Source organism: Pelophylax lessonae (genome assembly GCF_965119305.1).
Source record: "Pelophylax lessonae genome assembly, chromosome: 3".
NCBI lineage: Eukaryota > Metazoa > Chordata > Amphibia > Anura > Ranidae > Pelophylax > Pelophylax lessonae.
The window spans coordinates 604,240,876-604,262,506 of record NC_138770.1 but is presented as its reverse complement, the minus strand read 5'-3'; the positions used below and the strand labels follow the sequence as shown (position 1 = coordinate 604,262,506).

At 44.8% G+C, this 21,631-nt stretch overlaps 1 protein-coding gene across 2 annotated transcripts in view; it reads right to left on the bottom strand.

Annotated features, from left to right (window-relative positions):
• Positions 1–21,631, bottom strand: part of LIN9 (lin-9 DREAM MuvB core complex component) — a 120,105-nt gene that overhangs the window by 34,042 nt on the left and 64,432 nt on the right. For both annotated transcript variants that reach the window (XM_082251640.1, XM_082251641.1), the window contains exons 8-11: positions 20,109–20,242; positions 3,921–4,040; positions 3,467–3,568; positions 3,221–3,301 (exon numbers count right to left, since the gene is read on the bottom strand). In XM_082251640.1, the coding sequence (XP_082107766.1) occupies positions 3,221–3,301; positions 3,467–3,568; positions 3,921–4,040; positions 20,109–20,242 (437 nt within the window). The remainder of the gene's footprint in view (positions 1–3,220; positions 3,302–3,466; positions 3,569–3,920; positions 4,041–20,108; positions 20,243–21,631) is intronic.

The following is a 21,631-nucleotide window of genomic DNA, read 5'->3' as shown; positions in this document are numbered from 1 at the left end:
TGGCTTTCAACAGCCAAGCTATTAAAGCCAGCAGCGAGCGACCGTAAATCAGGATGGAAGATTGGCCCTTGGGACAGCAGATCTTCCCGGCGAGGAAGTCTACAAGAAGCACTGGTGACCAGCTATACCAGATGGGCGTACCAAGATCAGCAAGGTCAGTTTGGAGCCACTAGAATGACCGGAATCCCTTCTGCCTTGATCCTGCAAAGGAGTCTTGGTAGAAGTTTGAGAGGGGGGGGGGGGGGGGAAGGCGTAAATCCGACTATACTGGCTCCAGGGAGCCACAAAGGCATCTGTGGCATCGGCTAGGGGATCCTGAGACCGCGCCACAAACCTCTGTACCTTCCTATTGAGACAAGAGGCCAACAGGTCCACCTGTGGAGTACCCCACTGGAGGCACAACTTATGAAACCCCTCCGGATAAAGGGTCCATTCCCCCTGGTCCAACGCCTGTCGACAGATAATCCGCTTGCCAATTATCCACCCCTGGAATGTGTACCGCAGAGAGGGCTGGAACTAATTGTTCTGCCCACCTTAGAATACCATCAACCTTCAGAGCTGCCAGGGCACTTGTGCCCCCTTGGTGATTGGCATAGGCCACAGCCGTGGCACTGTCCGATTGAATGTGTACCGGACACCCCTAAAGGCAAACTGTCCATGATCCAAAGTCTGATAGCTCGGAGTTCCAGTACATTGATCAGCAGTCTGGACTCTGGAAGAGCCCAGACCCTTTGAGCACAATCTGTGACGAGGACACCTCCCCCACCCGGACAAGCTGGCATCCGTGGTGACAACCGTACAGTACAGGGAGAGAAAGAAATTTCCCTGTCGAAGTGCTGGAGAACGAAGCCAGCAGATCAAGGACCCTCTCGTACCCTGGCTCAAAAGGGTCAAACTGTCTAGAGACTGAGGATTCTTGTCCCATTTTGCCAGGATCTCTCTTAACCGAACTGCACAGTTCTCATGTGGAACTGTGCAAACAAAACTGCCTTGAAGGTAGACACCAGCAGGCCCAGCACCCACATGCAAGCCCGGAGGGATGACCGTCTGCTAGACAACAGAAGCTGGATTGCCTCCTTCAATTTCTGGAGTTTCTCCAGAGGAAGAAAAACTCTGGCTGAGGCCGAGTACAGAGTCAGTCCCAGATAGTCTAGTCTCAGACTTCTAAAGGTTCAGAATCCAACCAAACTCCCTCAGAGTTCCCTCTCTTCGCTAAAGATTATGCAGCTACTCCTGTACCGCTGATGCAACAATGCTTGTACCAGAGCCAACACTTCCGTGAAGACCCTAGGAGCGGAGGTGAGACCAAAGGGTAACGCCACAAACTGATAATGCTCCTCGCTCACAGCCAATCAGAGGAAGCGCTAGTGACCGGCACATATTGGAATGTGAAAGTAAGTGTCCTACTCATGTAGGGGGCAGTATAACCCAACTGTCAAGAAGATAAGGAGCTGTGTGTCAATTAACGAAAGAGAAATTACATTTTTGGGGAGGATACTCCCAATAGGAACACGTCTAAAGGTTCCAGCAGATTTCCTCATTAGTGTCCTGCAGGTGCCACATCAGAATGATAATTATGAAACCACTCCCATTAGAAGCACTCAGCACAGAGGAACAAGCAGTGATTTCTTCAGAACAAAAAGGTAGGAATCTGCAACAAAGTTTGTTAAAATCCTTGCAATGTACAAAACACCCAGAGGGGAATGTTTTTTTCTCTCAACAAAAGTGGAGTTACTCTTTAAGCATTTCTCTAGAAATTCCAATCTCCTACTCCTGCAGTAAAAATCTAATACCATTATTTATGAAATTAGGGTTTGAACATGCACTACAAACAGATTCAGCCGATGCGATATATAGCGTCTTATTAAATAAAACCAAGTTTCATGAAAAAAAATTATGCTTTTTGACAAACAGAAGTGCACCTTTAAAAAAAAAAAAAAAAAAAAAAAATCAAAGCCCCCAAAAAATCTGTAAACTTAATTGGCTGTAATGACATTGAACATATTACCAACATTAAATATTAAGAAAAAAAAAATTGTCTCAATTTTTTTCCAGCAGCTTAGTAGATGTCCATACGTATTCGTATGTGGTAGCGCAGTGTTAATTTCTACGTCAAATTTTTATTAAGTTTTAGTCAGTCTTGACCAAAATGCCATTTTAGTTTTAATTGCATTTTAGTCATCTGAATGGTTTTAGTTGTATTTTAGTCCACTAAAATACTTTTAATTTGGTAAACTAAATGAACACTGCTGGAAAGTGCCCCACATGGAACCAAGTGTCTGAAAGTCACTTCCTGCCTATCCCTGCAACATCCAGATCAGCAGGGTCCAGACCCAGTACTCCAAAGGCCAGGTTAAGAATAAGTGGGCGGCCAGATAGCTGCAATCGTCAAAGCTCCAGTGATGTAGTGCAGTCTTGTTTGAAGAAAAAAAAAATGCTAGCAACAAATAGATTGGTCTAACACAGCAGAGCTGTAGAAAAGCCGTCCATCCTCCTAGGATACTAGCAAAAAAAGAAAGCATGCTGGTAATAGGAGAGGTTATACTGGGCTGCCATTTCTTTTTTTTTTTTTTTTCGCTGCTGTCCAAATTCTGCTACAGGCAGCAGTACATTCCAAATGTTTAAGACTTTTGGACTTTAGGATCTATGTCCCTCAATGGCCAAGAAAAGCTGAATTCCTGCGTTTACTTTCCCATAGAAATTAGTAGATCACAGACTCACTCCGTTCGTTTAGGCAGGAACAGAACCTGCAGACCTCAGTAGAGATCTAAGGCCAAATATCTGTCTCTCATGCTTACAGACTACTACACCCACAATACCAGTCTCTGAGCTGCTGAATCACCAATGAGGGGGAAGAGCAGAGTTGCTGAGTCACTGCCGGGAGGGACAGCATAACAGCTAAGTCCCTGCTGTGAGGGTGAGCTGAGCTGCTGCGTCAATACCTGGAGGAGGTGGTGGTGAACTCAGCACAGTCACTGCTGGGAGGGGGAGCAGGGTGAACAGAGCTCCAAGATTGACTTGGATCAAATCAGTGCTATAAACTTTGAGGATGAACGGCATCACAGAGTCTGTAGCTACAGAGGTCACCAAGAACATGTTTTAAAAGTTCATTTGCTCCTTGCGAATATTTAAAAAAATGTTCATAGCCTGGAATCAAGCTCACTATGAGTGGGGGTATGTGGTGTTTGAAACTGACAATGCAAAAAAAATTAAGCCTCACCAGTTTTTCTGCTTCTGTGTTCATGTCTTTTAGTTGTCTGATGTGTTCTTTCTTGATCATAAGGATCTTTGATAATCTTGTCTAACAAAAAAAAAAACAAACAAAATGTGAATGCTAAAAATAGAGATCAAAAATACAAAAGAAATAATTATTGTATGATGCTAAAACTGACATTGAAAAGGCTACAATTGGAAACCAAGAATGTTATATTGCAGATATTCCAAGGTGAAGTTCTAGTTTACTTACCACCTGAACAAGGAATTCCACTGGAAACCCCCCTATTGTGTTATTGTCTGTGCTGGACGATTTGCTTTTCCAGGGAGATTGTGCCAACAGGGTATCACTTTCCTAAAATTTGGTATAAAACCTAAGCATCACATAACGAAGAAAACACTGCCATATGGTAAATCTAAACAAACATGTACACAGTGGAAGCAAATTGAAAGAAGACATTTTAACTGCAAAAACATTTCCAATGTGAACATACACTTGTAACATCCCCCCATCTCTACGCAGGTACTTGTCCCCCCCCATCCCTACGCAGGTACTTGCGTAGCTAGTATTAATTATTTTTATGATATTTTATGAATACAGCACTGCATAGCAGCTCAGCTTTAATGCTTCCATTAGCTACTCATTTTCCTCAATGTTATCTTTTCTACAAAATAAATACTAAAAAAAAAAAAAAAACATAATTTACCATGATGGGTGACTCGACAGGTGGAGGGTATTGTAACCGTGGAGGAGTCATGAACATTCGGGAAGGCCGCTGTTTTTGTCCAAAGGAAGCGATGGGCATTGTTTCATGTGGCTCATTGCTCTGAAAGAAGTGCACAAGATACAAACTTTTAAATAAAACTGGTGGTTCAGCCTGCTCATGTATCGCTAACTGTAGGCCAAAAAAGTCAATAAAAAGGTTAGGGTTCACCTTTTAAAAAAGTAAACACCATCAGGGGTCCCCAACCCCCAGGCGGTGGACCGGCACCGGGGGTTGATGACCGGGCTGCACAGCAGCAGATAAACAGCGACCTGTCTGCGCATGGCGATCACAGACCACAGTTGCTGCTAACCTCCTACCGTGTGACCATGCCTACGTGTCCTCTCGCGGCTCCTTCGTCCACCTGGCTGACAATGTCATACAATCAGCAGAGAAGGGGGCGGAAGGAGCTGCAGATCGGAATGGAGAGCTCCTCCACCCCCCTGTCCTGCTGATAGGATGACATTGTCAGGAGGGCGGGGGAGCCAGGAGAGGGCACACGGACTGATCACAGTCTCTACCCTGTCAAAAGTAGGAGTTCAGTGAGGGGAGGCAGAGCTTGGAATGGGGAAGTGAGAGAGGAAAGGGGAGGGGGCAGACTGCAGGGGCACTGTGATGGAAGAGGCTGTGATTTCTAGGGGCACTATAATCATTACAGTGCAGTCCCCTTTATAATCACAGTGCCCTCTTTACAGTGCAGTAATGTTTACATTACAGTGCCCCCCTTACAGAGCAGCCTCCTTTACATTACAGTGCCCCCTTTACAAAGCAGTCCCCTTTGCATTACAGTGCCCCCTTTACAGAGAAGTCCCCTTAACATTAATGTAAAGGGGCACTGTAATGTAAAGGGGGGCTGTGATGTTTAGGGGAACTGAGGACACGGATATAAAAGGGGGGACTGTGTTATAAAAAGGAGGACAGACTCCATTAATAGCCCCTCCCCCTAGTGCCTGGGAAAATTGGCTGTCGTTAAACAGGTCCCTGGTGCCAAAAAGGTTGGGGACCGCTGCCCTACACCTTCCCCACCCACTGCACTAACCTCCGGGGGTGATGGTTTCACCATCTATGCAGCCTGGTTCTGCGGTTTGAAAACTGCATTAATTTCTCATCTTTCTCTATGGGCACCAGGATGGATCAGTCCTGACTTATAAGCACGATCAGAGCCGCTCTGTTCTGGCATCACCCACAGATAAAAATTAAGTTTGTGGGGGGGGGGGGGGGCTTGGAAGGGTTAGTTCACCCCTTTCCACTTTTTCTGAAGAGGAGAGCTTACACTTTATATCTCTAAACACATTTTTAAACAGAAGCCCACTTGCCATTCCAGCACCTGCTACTGGTGAGATTAGTATATAATCCCGACTGTTGAAAAGACGCAGATCACCTGATCCAACAGATGCATGCCTAATGTTATTGAATGGCCAAGTTCTTATAATCATAGTCTTTGGTACACTCGTTCCATGAAAAGAGAACTTTTCCTTTACTTCGACAATGTACTAGAGATATCCAACTGGCATGATGAAAAATGTTCTGACAAAACTACATACGTCCTCCAGATCCAAATGCTTGGTAGCTTCCCACTTCATGTGGGGCTGCCCCATCTCCAACATATTTAAGTAGTCCAGGTTGGTAATATTAACTCTTATCGCTTGAGGACAATAGGAGAGACTGTACGACCGTCACACACATGTAGAGAATTGGCTTTTCAATAACTGCATCTTTTACCTTAGCTGCTTGATATCTCAGGGATCTCTCAATACAGGTCTGCTTTAACCCCTTAATGTCTAAGAGTAAAACTAATTTAAATGCCCAAGCACAATTTCGCCATGTGTTAGTAAAACTAAAATATCACAACTACTTTGTGCATCCAGGTGGATTAAACCTGGTTTTTCTCAGGACAAATTGGGATTTCATTTGGTGGTAAATAGTAATGCATATCTCCTGTTTTTTTTTTTTTTATCATCATAGAAAAACTGGCCCAAAATAGTAAAAAACATTTTTTTAATGTAGTTGTATATTTCTTGTTCCTACCATAACCTACCACCAAAGAACAACCCAAAATAAATTCTCCTGCTCAGGACAATTGCAGCGATACCACATGTGTATGTTAGTTGTATGTAGGCATAGTACAGCCCAAAAAAAAATGGATTTCTGTCTTACCGTAAAAAAACCCTTTTCGCTGAAGTTCATTGACAGACGCAGCTGCATATAATTCTTGACCATTGGGTTATGCTGCCCCCTACAGGAAAAGAACACTAGGCAGGAAAAAGCTTTACCACGCCTTTGGGGGCTTTCCCTGCAGGCATACACCCACACACTCTGCTATAGGCTTCAGTTTTGTTGCAAGCAGTGTTTAGAGGAAAAAAACCCCAACCCACTCAAGATAAAGAGGCGGGTGCTGCGTCTGTCAATGAACTTCAGAGAAAATGATTTTACGGTAAGGCAAAAATCCAGTTCTCTAATGTTCATCAACAGATGCAGCTCCATATAATTCTTGACCATTGGAGCGTCCCAAAGCAGTATTTGCATGAGGGGTGGGAGAACAACGCAGAAAAATAACGCAATTCCCAACAAGGCAAAAATGTTAGCCAACCAGAGAATATAGAGCTCAACCAGCAACAACAGGAGCTCACATGGACACACACCCTCAAAGAGACAAAGTCTCTTTAAAACAGCAGCGTGCAAAACCTTGCGGCCAAAAGCAGCATCCGAGGATGCCAACACATCTACTTTATAAAATTCTGTGAACGTGTGCACAGACGACCAAGTTGCCTCCTTGCATCACTGACGCCTGATGGCAAAAAGCCCAAGAAGCACTCAGTGCCCTAGTAGAACGCACCTTCACAGGGAAAGGTGGAACCTGACCCTTCAGCGAATAAGCCTGAACCACCGTCTGCTTGATCTACCTAGAAATGGTCGCAGCAGACACAGCCAGTCCCGTTCTAGGTCCTTCCGTAAGGACAAAAAGAGAATCTCATTTCCTGAAAGATTCAGTAGCCGCCAGGTAAACCCTAATTGCCTGAACCACATCCATAGAATGAAAAGCAATTTCCTTAGTATGCTTGGGCTTAGGACATAAAGAAGGCAGCACAATGTCTTCATTTAGATGGAAATCAGAATTCACCTTAGGAAGAAACGACTAACTAAGTCGAAGTACGTATTTATCTCTGTGGACCACCAAATAAGGCGAACAGCAGGAAAGCGCCGCCAATTCTAATACTCCGCAGTAGTAAGTCTACGCAGAAGTAATAGCCACCAAAAAGGCAACCTTCTGAGACAAGGTAAGCAGAGCAATCTCCCTAATGTTCTCAAAAGGAGGTTTTTGAAGAACAGACAATGCCAAATTCAGATACCATGGAGGTAACGGGGATCGCCTTGGAGGGGCCAAATGACGGATTCCTTGATTAAAAGTGTAAATCAACGCATGCGAGGTCAAAGGACGTCGGAAAAACACAGCCAAGGCCGACACTTGGCCTTTAATAGTAGCAAAGGCCAACTTCTGTTCGTCACTTTGAAGGAAAGCCAAGAGATAGCCACTGAAAAAAGGCGAGGATAAACCTTAATTCCCACCATAAAATGTACAATTTCCACGTACGATGATAGACCTTCCTGGAAGTAGACTTCCTGGCCTTCAACAGCGTAGGAAATCACTGAATCAGAAAGATCCTTTAACACCTGGCTTTCAACAGCCATGCCGTTAAAGCCAGCGACTAAAGCAGGATGGAAGATCGGCCCTTGAGACAGCAGACCTTCCCAAAGAGGAAGTCTCCAAGGAGCATCGGCGACCAATCTTACCAGATCTGCGTACCAAGACCGACGAGGCCAGTCTGGAGCCACCAGAATGACTGGAATCTCCACCGTCTCTATTCTGCACAGAAGTCTCGGTAGGATTTTCAGCGGTGGAAACGCATAGATCAGCCGATAATGACCCCAAGGAGCCACCAGGGCATCTACGGCGTCAGCTAGGGGATCCCGTCAACTGGCTACAAACCTTTGAACCTTCTTGTTGAGCCGAGAGGCCAACAGGTTGGCACAGGAGATGAAACATCCGGGTGTAGAGACCATTCCCCCTGATCCAACACCCGACGGCTCAGGTAGTCTGCTTGCCAGTTTTTCATACCTGGGATGTGTACCGCTGAGAGAGCCAGATCAAAATTCTCTGCCCATTTCAAGATGTCGGCCACCTCCCGGGCCACTAAGACAATCTTGGTGCCCCCTTGATGATTGATGTAAGCCATGGCGGTGGCATTTTTTTTTTTTTTTGTCTGATTGAACCCGGACTGGACAACCTTGAAGATGATTTGTCCAGTGACAAAGGCAAAGCTTTTTTCCAGTTCCAGAACATTGAGTGGTAGTCTAGACTCTTCCACTGTCCAAGACCCCTGGGCACACAGCTTCCCCAGCACACCTCCCCAGCCGGACAGGCTGGCGTCTGTGGTGACCACGATCCAATAAAATGGAAGGAAAGACTTGTCCTGGTGCAATACCAACGAGTGAAGCCACCATAAAAGAGCAGTCTGTGTTGTGACTCAACAGAATAATAGAATCCAACGACTTTGGATCTTTGTTCCATTTGACCAGAATTTCCCTCTGTAATGACCTGGTGTGGAACTTAGAAAATGGGACTGGCTCAAAAGTCGACACCATCAGGCCTAGGACTCTCATGCAAGTCTGCAGAAAGGACAGATTGCTGGACAACAACAAACTAATCGTCCCCCTGCAACTTCTACAGCTTGTCCAGGGGAAGAAAAACCTTTGCCGAAGCGGATCCCATCTGATCGGATGGGATTGGATGAGAGCGGACAGGCGGTCTGCTCTCATCCGATTCCCCCATAGAGATGCATGGGGCTGTGACATCTCCCTCTCCGCACACAGAGGAGAGGGAGATGTCACAAGAATTATATGGAGCTCGGTCTGTCAATGAACGATAGAGAAACAATAGAGCGCATTTTGCTGTTTTTTATCCTACCTAAAACACACTGATAATTTAAAACATGCTTTTTTTTAAAAAAAATCCTGCCCAAAATAAACTGACCATGACCTTTGACCCTTACTTGAACCAGACACTAACCTAGATCAACCCTTTTTCTAGAGAGATTATATATATATATATATATATATATATATATATATATATATATATATATATATATATATATATATATACATACACACACACACACACACACACACACACACACACACTATATTATATTTTATATTATATATATATATATATATATTTTTTATTTTTTTTATTTTTTTACATGCACTTTTTTTCCTCTCTGCAAGGGAAGAGATACAATGTATCTCTCCCCTCCATTCACACAGAGAGAAACATAGGGGCCGGCTTCACAGTGGCCGATCACTGTGATAACCAATCAAAAGTTATCATAAGGATCAGGTGACTCAGGTCCTGATCCTTAGTATGGCCCGGTCTCTGTGCTGTAGCTCCCCGCACAAAGACAGAATGCATATATGCGGTCCCAAGGAAAAAAGCCAATCCATTGAGGTTGCATGTATGTATTACGTCGATCTGTCCGCAGCAATGTCGCAGTCCAGCTCAAAAAAAAAAAAAAAAAAATCGCGGATCGCCGCCATTACTAGTAAAATACATAAAAATTACAAAGCTTTCTTCTAGTTTGTAGACGCAATAACATTTGTGCAAACCAATCAATATACACTTATTGGGATTTTTTTTTTTACTAAAAATATGTAGCAGAATACATAGCCTAAAATGATCAACATTTTTGATTTTTAAATGTTTCTTATTGGAAATGTTATAAAGCAGAAAGTAAAAAATCTTTTTTCCCCCCAGAAGCGCAAAAAAAAAAAAAAAAAAAAACAAATAAAAAATTCACACAGGTGGTGATCAAATACAATTTTTTTTAGGGTACAATTGTCGATCGCAAAAAATGGCCTGGTCATTAGGGGGAAAACCTTCTGGTCTATAAGTGGTTAAAAACTGGATTTACTGTAAAATCCTTTTCTCTGAAGTTCGACAGACGCAGCTCCATTTAGTCAAAGACTATAGGGGTTATTGCTCCTCCTATCAGGAATAGGCACTAGGTAAGAAAAAAGCTTAAATCACACCTATGGGGGCTGTTCCTGCAGGCATAACCCCACACACCCTGCTATCAAACAGTTTAGTTGCAAGCAGTGTTTAGAATAGAAAAAACCCCATTCACTCAGAAGTAGTGGGGCGGGTGCTGCGTCTGCCAAACTTCAGAGAAAAGGATTTTACGGTAAGTTCTGACAAAAATCCAGTTTTCTTTATCGTTCATCGACAGACGCAGCTCCATCTAGTCAGACTATAGGGATGTCCCAAAGCAGTATATTCATGAGGGGTGGGAAGACTACGCAAACTGAAATGTAACTCCCCAAAGGCTAAAAACTTAGCCAACCAGGGAACATGGAGCTAAACCAGGAACAACTGGAGCTCACCCTGAAAAACAGAATACACCCTCAAAGAGAATCAAAAAACAGTTCTCTTTAAACAGCAGCCTGCAAAACCTTGTGGCCAAAGGAAGCATCCGAAGATGCCAACACCTCTACTTTGTAGAATGTTGTAAACGTATGCACAGACGACCAAGTTGCCGCCTTGCAGCACCGCGACGCCTGATGGCTCAGCGCTCTCGTAGCATACGCCTTCACAGGGAAAGGAGAAACCTGACCCTTCAGTAAATAAGCCCGAATTACCGTCTACCTGATCCATCTGGATATGGTCGCCGCAGACGCAGCAAATTCCTTATTTTCTAAAAGACTCACTGGTCTCCAGAAAGACCCTGATCGTCCGAACCACATCCAAAGAGTGCAATGCAAATGCCTTAGAATGTTTGGGCTTAGGGCAGAGTGAAGGCAACACAATGTCTTCATTCAGATGAAAATCAGAAAACCTTAGGAAGAAACGACTGATTAGGTCGAAGTACCACTTTAACCCTGTGTATCACCAAAGATGAGCGGCAGGACAATGCCGCCAGTTCAGATACTCTGCGAGTGGAAGTGATAGCCACCAAGAAGGCAACCTTCTGGGACAAGGGAAGCAGAGAAATCTCCCGAATGTTCTCAATAGGAGGCTTCCTGAGAGGAAGTCTCCAAGGAGCATCGGCGACAACCTTACTAGGTCTGTGTACCAAGACCGGTGAGGCCAGTCCAGAGCCACCAGAATGGCCGGAATCCCTTTCACCGCTATCCTGCACAGAAGCCTCGGCAGGAGTTTCAAGGGAGGAAAGGCAGAAATTAGCCGATACTGACCCTAAGGAGCCACCAGAGCGTCTGTGGCATCAGAGGATCTCGAGACCTGGCTATGAATCTCTGAACCTTCTTGTTGAGGCAAGAAGCAAACAGATCTACCTCGGGAGTCCCCCACCGAACACACAGGAGATGAAACCCCTCCGGGTGCAGGGACCACTCCCCATGAGCCAACACCTGATGACTTCGGTAATCCGCTTGCCAGTTTTCCACACCTGGAAATGTGTACAGCAGAGAGGGCTAGAATAAATGTTTCCGCCCAGGCCAGAATCTCGGCTACCTCTTTGGCTGCCAAGACACTCTTGGCGCCCCCCTGGTGATTGATGTAAGCCACAGCCGTGACGTTGTCTGAATGAATCCGAACCGGACAATTTTGCAGACGAGTCGTCCAATGGCTCAGACAAAGCTTTAATGCTCTGATCTCCAAAACATTTATCGGTAATTTAGACTCTTTCATCGTCCAGGTACCCTGGGCACAGAGCTTCCCCAGCACTCCGCCCCAGCCCAATAGGCTGGCGTCCATGGTCACCAGCGTCCAAAACAACGGAAGCAAGGACTTGCCTTGGCATAGTGCTGGAGCCTGAATCCACCACAACAGAGCAGACCTTGTGTTGTGTGGCTTAACCGAATCAAGGACTTTTCAGCCACACCATGCGCCTAATAGCAATTCCCACTGCCGATGCCCTGGCCACCAACGGGGCTGAATCCAGGGACGTATCACACATGAACACTAGGGCTTGAGCCAACTGGTCCAGTAGTTCCAACACCGCAGTGGGGAGCCGTTAATCTTCCAAGTTACTTTTAAGTAACTTCACCCATTCCGTAGCAGTCTGCGCTACCAAAACATTCACAAAGGTAGTCTTTAATATGTGACCTGTTCCCACGTGTAAATGGTGGGACAAGGATTCCACCCATGTATCCACGGGGTGCGCAAAAGTTGGAGACTCCTCCACCATTACCAGAGTCGCTTTATGCAACCTGGACACCGGGGGATCCACTTTTGGTGGTACAGTCCACCTAGTGCACACCGCCTCTGCAAAGGGGTAAGGGAGTGCAAAACGCTTAGGCACCATTAACATGTGCTTAATGCACCGCCATTGTTCTTCCACAATAGTATGAAACAATTCTGGGCAAGGGAAAACCTTGCCTGATTTACGGTATTTGCAAGAGCCAAAAGACACCTGCGTATGCAGCGCTGTGGTTTAATCAGCAAATTTTCAAGTTTCCTGCACTGAAACTATCAGAGCTTCCACCAAAGTGCCTTCCCGTGTGGCAGCTGATGAGGACAGGTCCTCTTCACTGTCAGAATGCGACAACACCGACCCCTCAGGGTGGTCTGCGCCTGCTGTGGCCATGTCCATCTCAGAGTCCGTTGACCCTGCAGATGGAGAGGTAAGGGCGGAGGGCATTTGCAGCTGGCAGCACTAGCAATGACAAAATCTACCTTAGACATGAAATTTTGCACAAAAAAAAAACTGCAATCTCTGACAGAGACTGAGAACCAGAAGGTCCCGCAATCGCTCCCCAGGGGGTCTGCAGGTGAATTATCCTGGGACTCCATTTTACACTTTTAAAATTGGGCAGGGTCTCTAAGACTGCCAAAAAAGTGGTCCCACCGCTAAACGTGTGGGCTCACAATCCCTGATTATTATAAGAGAATAGCAGAGTTAATGAAGAAAAACCCACAGGGAATCCCAGGAGAACGTTACCAGACCACAGAGGAGACTTCCAGCACGATCTGTGCAAAAACAAAACTGACTGTACAGTAAGAGGAAGAGACAACTCAGCCTCTAGATTTAAAAAAAAAACCATGCCGCATGCCTGTCCAGTAGTTATCCACCGATAACGTTTTTTCGTTGCCGATACTGATATTTTGGCCAATGCATATCTGTATCGCCCAATATTTTTTTTTGGACAGGTACTTTTGTGGAGGGATCTGGGGGTCTAAAAGACCCCAAACCCCTCCTCTGCACTTAAAAGCATTAAAAACGCCAAGTTTGGCTGTTTTGAATGCTGTAATTTTTTTTAATCTGGCGCCAGACAGTACCCAGAAGTGATGTCACTCATGACATCACTTCCGGGTTTTTGCATGTAGAGCCGATCAGAGTCGAATGCGGCTTTGATCGGGTCTTCGACGGCCGTGCAAGCTGATTGCCTGGGTCTCCCAGTGGGATGGGAGACCCGGGCGAGCCGCAGAAGGGGGGGGGGGAGTGACATCCCCTTTCGCTCCTTGTAATGAATTATAGAAAATGGCTGCCCATATAAACTAGTGGGAACATAAAAATCACGATACACTTCAAAAATGACGGTCCCCACGGCGTGCCATGTGGTCTTCAGGACCCCCAAAAGGAGGCTCAGAACAATAGGCATCGTAAGGTCCCTGCCCAGGGGCCCACAGAGGACAAGTCCTCCCCCTCAAATAAGCGCCACAATGGCCGCATTATAACCGCCCCCAAGGTAAAAACCTGCTAGAGGTAGGGGAATGCCGAGGGGTACACAGGTCTAGTCCTCCGAGGTGCCAGGGGAACCAAGGGAGCCCCTAAGGTCCGAATATTCCAGGGAAGGGCTCACGTCTGCCCCCAGATCGCCAAGGATTTTTGGGGGACAATTTACTCACCATACCACAGTACCAGGTGGGCGCCATTCCGAAACAGATCACCTCCCACCCAGGATGAGGGTGCTGTTAGCCAAGGGGAAGCTGCGACTCAGGACGTTCTAGGTCGTGTGCGTCCCAGCGAGACGGTCCACTTGCAGGCTCGTCCCCATCCTTCGGGGCACTGTCGTGGCGAGGCCTAGTTCTGGACTATAACCTGCTCACGCTCGCTGGCAAGGCTGGGAGACCTTAAGGATCTAGATTTTCCAGTGCGAAACCTCAGCCGGCTGTAGCTTGTAGTTCCTCTGGATCTTGGTCCTCAGGAACTAACTAGTGAAAGAAAAAAAAAAAAGAAAAAAAAAAACAAACACAAACTTTCCTATAATAGCCAAGACCGAAGTCCCAACAGGAAGCTAGGTCCTATACCTTAAACTAGGCGGAAACAAACTGTTTGATGATAGCAAGGCGTGTGGGGTTATGCCTGCAGGAACAGCCCCAATAGGCGTGGTTAAGCTTTTTTCCTGCTTAGAGCCTATTCCTGATAGGAGGAGCATAACCCTATAGTCTCTGACTAGATGGAGCTGCGTCTTGTTGATGAACGATAGAGAAAAGCATATGTCCCTGGCATCATTAAGGATAAAAAAATAATCAAAATACCTGAGGCATCAATTAATATTTTAGCTGGTGATGATCAGATGGGAAAGTTATTTATTACACAGTCCTTTGTATGTGATGCAAACTGTATGGAGGATCACTAGGGATAGATCAGTCATGTATATTTAGAGCTTCCTACATTATGACCAAGTTAAGCAATGCTTTGTCTGGGAAGGCCAGGACTAGAAACAGTGATATACGAGTGGGCCTTTATCATTTTCTGGTGGTGGAACAGAGTATGTAAACTTACTTTAAAATGGTAATTTTTTGGGGGGGATTTTTTTTTATAAAAATGTGTTTACTTAGCAAACACATACAGCCGAAGAAAAATTTGACAGTGTCCCTTTACTGGACTTTTATAACAGTTTTATCTTCTCAAAGAAAAAAAAAACCTTTTTTTTGTAATATTGTTGATTATAAAAGTAAAAGGAGAATAACAAAAATAGTGAGATATTTGACAATATTTATAAACGAACTCATCAATATTGGATTAGATGAATGTAGTAGCAATTCTCAATGAAATCTCAAGGTGCTCATTAGATATTTTAGTTCTAATTCTGCCCTTCATGCGCTGCATCCTTTAAAAATGGTTTCTCATAATTTCCCCTTTCAATGGGAACATAGCACCATTTAATACCTAGGCATCCAGATGACACCATCCACCTCTGAACTATATGAGGCTAATTTCCCACCTCTACTCCGTAACATAGAACACGATATGAAGCAGATAAATAAAGCACAATTATCCTGGCTAGGTAAAATGGCTGCATTTAACCACTTTACGACCAGCGACGTAGACCTACGTCGGCTGGCTTTGTGTGCCCGGTACCGTTTTTTTAGAGCCAGTGGTCGGCTTTCCTGCGATAACGACCAATGCGTCTCGGGAGCCGCTCGATCGTTACCCCGGCAAGCAGGAGGGGGTCGCCCCCCTCCCGCGGCTCTGCCCGCCGGCTGGATGGAGTTCCGATCAAAGCCGGAAGCGGCTTCGATCGGGTCTCTGATGACGTAACCCGGAGGCGGCGTTTATGACGTCGCGTCCTGGTAACTCGGCTGCTAAAGGCGGCAGTTTCAAAAAGTGAATGTATTCAAAAATGCTGTTTCCAGCGTTTTGAATACATGGAAGTGTAGTGGAGGGGTCTAGGGTCTTTTAGACCCTCCATAAAGAGTACCGTCACTGCATATTGCTGTCACAAGGGATGTTTACATTGCTTGTGACAGCAATAAAAGTGATCAGATTTTATTTATTTTTTTTTAAAAACCTGTGTTAAAATTAAAAAAAATAAATAAATAGGAAAAAAAAATTTTAGCCGACGCCGTCGCCGTTAGCTCGCGCACGAAAGAAAGCGTATATGGAAGTCGCGCCACAAATGAAATCGCTGTTCAAACCACACATGTGAGGTATCGCCATTGACCGTAGTTTGTTGCGTTGTGCGCAATTTTAAACCGTTAACATGATAACATGTTGGGTATCTATTTATTCGGCGTGACATCATTTTTCACAATATACAAAAAAATGGGCTAACTTTACTGTTTATTTGTTTTTTTAAATGCACTGCCTTTTATGGGGTGAATGGGTAGGGGTACAGTGTACCCCATACCCATTCACATAGGGAAGGGGTCCGGGATCTGGGGGGCCCCCTTGTTAAAGGGGGCTTCCAGATTCCGATGAGCCCCCTGCCCGCAGACCCCCACAACCAACGTGCTCAGATAAGGGTCTGGTATGGATTTTGGGGGGGACCCCACGCTGTTTTTTTTCGGCGTGGGGCTACCCTCAAATTCCATACTAGACCCGAAGGGCCTGATTTGGAACCTGGGGGGGACCCCCACGCAGTTTTCCCCATTTTTGGCGTGGAATTCCCCCTCAAGATTCTCACAGCGCAGGTCGCGCCGCAAGTCGGATCATCCTGATCCGACTTGCGGTGCGACTTCCATTCAAATCAATAGGCTCCCATAGGGAACCATTGATTTTGAATGGAAGAAAAAAAAACATAACGTGGCTGAACGTACGTTCATCACGTTCGGTCACGTTCTGCAGCGTTTCTGCGTTTGAAACGCCGGGAAACACACGTTCGAATGCAAATAATTGCGTTCCAAAAATCGTCCCTGAACTCAACTGCCTGCAAATGACTGTAAACGACCCTGTGTACATGGACAGATAAGATAAAATGTAGATGGGTTCAGGGGCTTCTGAAAAAACGCCCAACTGCTCCTAAACGGCCATTTACAACGTCCTGTGTACATGGAGCCTTAAAGTGGTTAAGATGCAGCTTCTTCCCAAACTTACATTTTTTCCGCAGCCTCCCAATTTCACTACCATCTAGTTTGTTTGCGAAATGTAATACCCTTCGTAGGACCTTGATATGGTCTGGCAAAAGACCAAGAATAGCCCTTAAAACGCTGGTGAGCTGGAGAACCCGCGGAGGCGCGGGGCTCCCCAACATCCTCTTCTATCATACCGCCGCACTCCTTGACCAAATGCAATATTGGCTACAGGAACCACCGGACAAACTTTGGGTTTTCATGGAGAGATCCCTACTAGTGAACCAGGATCTAGGGGCACTGTTAGCTGCCTCATCCTTGTCCTCCTCGACCCACCACATCAAACATTCTACTATTACAGCCACACTAACTGCCTGGCGATCCTTACTGTCCATTTGCCATCAGACCCTTGAAAGGCGTAACTTAGATATTCCATTGGGGGCTTACAAGCGGATCATTCCATCCTTCGAAGTTAGATTGTAGAAAGAATGTCCACAAATATTGGCTCAGCGTTAAGGATAGCTCTCTCCCAGCAGACTGCTTTAAAACCGCACAAATTCACCATTTTCACAAAACGAACAAACTCACATTCCAGTTATCCATTCCTGCTACGGCATGGGACTTCCTTAGGGGCCAGGCTATATCTGGCACATGGGGCATATCTTTTTTTTACAACTTGTACATGAACACCCAAGCACCTTCATTGGGCCCAAGTAGAACTAAATGGGAATCTGAATTCCAATTGACCTTTACAGATTCACAATGGCATAAGGCCATCACGGTCAACTATAAATTGCCTAAATGTATTGATCATTGGGAACAATTTCTGAAAATATACCATGGATGGTACTTAACGCCTCATAGGCTGTCTAAAATCTATCCCTCCTCCAGTGCGTTGTGTTAGGGAAGGTGCAATAAAGGTAGGAACACTATCATATCCTTTGGGATTTGGGATTTTCAACCCTTTTGGAAGGAAGTGGAGGTTTTGCTTGGAGTTTTCCTGGGCACGACCTTCTCTATCTGGCCGGCTTTGGCACTTTTGAACTTGGGAATAGATCTGATCCCTCCGAAGTACCAGACTATAGTACTCCACATCTTGTTTACTGCTAGCCTGACCATCACTCACCATTGAAAAACACCAAAAATTCAGGAACTTACTTCACGGGTAAACACACGTCATTTTGAGAAGTTACTAGCTGGTAAAGATCACAGAATGTCTATCTTTAGCAAACGATGGATTCACTGGTTAAAGCATCCTAATGCCACTCCTGGTCTCAAGCCCAATTAGCCGGCTTTGATTTACCACCAAAGAGTATTCCCTTTACTTTACCTTTCATATATTCTCTGTAGTGTCACAAATCACATCTTGTAGAACTATGTACATGTCAGTCTAATATATGGTGATCCGCAGATGTTTAGCTGTCGGAGGGTCTACCCCCCCCCCCCAACTGGACACAGTGTGTACCCATTTGGGGTGTTAGGGGGGTTGGAGGTGGCCCTATTAGAGAACAGCCATCAGCGACCCCATCTTATAAGTATTAATGCTATTCGTATATTTGGATTGCTTAATATCAATGTTTTATGAGTTTGCTTCACTGTGTTATTATGATTTCCTTTCCCTGTTTGTTACTATTTGAAATAATCTTAATAAAAACTATTTAACAAGAAAAATGGTTTCTAAATATACAGTGCCTTGCGAAAGTATTCACCCCCCTTGAACTCTGCGACCTTTTGCCACATTTCAGGCTTCAAATATAAAGATATAAAACTGTAATTTTTGGTGAAGAATCAACAAGTGGGACACAATCATGAAGTGGAGCAAAATTTATTGGATATTTCAAACTTTGTTAAAAAAAAAAAACAAAAAAAAACTGAAAAATTGGGCGTGCAAAATTATTCAGCCCCTTTACTTTCAGTGCAGCAAACTCTCTCCAGAAGTTCAGTGAGGATCTCTGAATGATCCAATGTTGACCTAAATGACTAATTATGATAAATAGAATCCACCTGTGTGTAATCAAGTCTCCTTATAAATGCACCTGCACTGTGATAGTCTCAGAGGTCCGTTTAAAGCGCAGAGAGCATCATGAAGAACAAGGAACACACCAGGCAGGTCCGAGATACTGTTGTGGAGAAGTTTAAAGCCGGATTTGGATACAAAAAGATTTCCCAAGCTTTAAACATCCCAAGGAGCACTGTGCTAGCGATAATATTGAAATGGAAGGAGTATCAGACCACTGCAAATCTACAAAGACCTGGCCGTCCCTCTAAACTTTCAGCTCATACAAGGAGAAGACTGATCAGAGATGCAGCCAAGAGGCCCATGATCACTCTGGATGAACTGCAGAGATCTACAGCTGAGGTGGGAGACTCTGTCCATAGGACAACAATCAGTTGTATACAGCACAAATCTGGCCTTTATGGAAGAGTGGCAAGAAGAAAGCCATTTCTTAAAGATATCCATAAAAAGTGTTGTTTAAAGTTTGCCACAAGCCACCTGGGAGACACACCAAACGTGGAAGAGGGTGCTCTGGTCAGATGAAACCAAAATGGAACTTTTTGGCAACAATGCAAAACATTATGTTTGGCGTAAAAGCAACACAGCTCATTACCCTGAACACACCATCCCCACTGTCAAACATGGTGGTGGCAGCATCATGGTCTGGGCCTGCTTTTCTTCAGCAGGGACAGGGAAGATGGTTAAAATTGATGGGAAGATGGATGGAGCCAAATACAGGACCATTCTGGAAGAAAACCTGATGGGAGTCTGCAAAAGACCTGAGACGCCCAATTTTTCAGTTTTTTATTTGTTAAAAAAGTTTGAAATATCCAATAAACTTCGTTCCACTTCATGATTGTGTCTCACTTGTTGTTGATTCTTCACAAAAAATTACAGTTTTATATATTTATGTTTGAAGCCTGAAATGTGGCAAAAGGTTGCAAAGTTCAAGGGGGCCGAATACCTTCGCAAGGCACTGTAGGTGCTGCCATAAACTGATGACATGAATAAGGCGTGATTATGGTGAATAGGATATATTACTCAGATAAGTACATTATCTAGAACAGTGATTGTTAACTTGTGATCTACCAGAATTTTCTTCTCATCAGCTATTCATGATGTTAGTGTATTTTATGTGCAGCCCAAGACAATTCCACTTCTTCCAATGTGGCACACGAAGGTCAAAAGGTTGGACACCCCTGCTTTAAAGTTGGTTCAGAGACATGGTTATCGCTTGAGAAGAGCTCATCTCCTGTCGCTACTGACAGATATGCCAGTGTTAGAGGACGAACCAACTCCGTTTCAATTTTAGAATAGTTTCTTTAGGAACTCTACAAGGCAAACTGTAAATGACAAAGCTGTGTGCACAAAGCAAACTTACCAGGACTTCATAGTCTGGGATTGTATGTGTACCGAGTCCATTTCTGTCAAATGTGACCCTGTAAGTGGAATTTTGGGTGTCTACAGCATCGATCTGACCAGTGAACAGACCATCGTGTATTCCTCGTAACCGAGCTGAAGGAAGATGGAAAACAAACCAGCTGTGAGCTAGACACACCATACTTGTTTAGAATATAAAAGGTTTAATGGAAAAGGTACACTTCTGAACAAGCACCAACATCCCTGTCACTTTGCCAAAGTGAAGTCTATTAAACACCAGTTCCAGACTAGACCCCCCACCATGTATTTTTTTTAAAAACTTTCTAAGATACCTTTAGGCTGGTCATGCGACCTACTTGGCCGTCTCCCTCTTTGCCTCCAGAGAGCAGAGCTGACATGAAGAAGTGTGTGTGTGTGTGTGTGTAAAATAAGGATGGAACACGTCACCATTTTTTTAGGTAAATCCATTTCTAAAGGCGCTATTGACATAAAATTTCCACCATGTCGGCAACAGCCCATGAAATCTATGCATGCAAAGGAACCAAAACAAATAAGTTAAGAAATTAAGTTGTGTGTAAAAAAAAAAAAAAAAAAAAAAAAAAAGAAGAAAATGACATAGGAAAAACTGAATTTTTGTAAAATCTTACCGTAAAATTCCTTTCTCTGAGTCCTCTGACAGTCGCTGCCCACTCATTCAGTCTTCACCAATGGGTATTGACCCCTTATCCATAGGAGCAAGCTAGGCATAAGACTTGTTAAAAACAAAGCAATTTACACAACTATAGGGGCTGTCCCACTGGTCCAATACCCCCCTGCTATCAGCCATCCCAACTCAGTTTGGTAGCAAGCAGTTAAAGTCCAAAGAACCCCAATAGAGGGGCGGGGGCGACGTCTGTCAGAGGACAAAGAGAAAGGAATTTTATGGTAAGATTTTACAAAAATTCAGTTTTCTCTTACGTCCTCTGACAGTCGCCACCCACTCATTCAGTCTTCACCAATGGGATGTCCCAAAGCAGTGTAGACATGAGGGGTGGGAAACGTAACCGTCACAAAGGCAATGCAGCACCCAAGTCAGAGAAAGGAACCTTACTTGAACAGAAAGGTAAATCCTCTGGGCAACAAAAAAAGCTCAACTGGAGCAACAACCCAGGAAAGCAAATAAACAAGGGGAAAACAACCCCAACAGCCAGGGACCCGCAAAACCAGGATCCACTTAAGGCACTGCCGCACAGAGAACTTTGCGGCCAAAGGAGGCATCAGCTGATGCCAGAACATCAAGTTTGTAAAATTTTGAGAAGGTGTGCACTGACGACCAAGTCGCAGCCTTGCACACTTGGACCACTGAAGCCTAATGCTGGAAGGCCCAGGACGCACTCACCGCTCTGGTAGAGTGCGCCTTGACAGGGAAGGGCGGAGCCCGGTCCCTAAGCGAATAGGCCTGTACAATCGTCTGTCTGATCCATTTTGAAATGGTTGCCGCAGTCGCAGCCATACCCTTCCGAGGTCCCTCAGGAAGGACAAAAA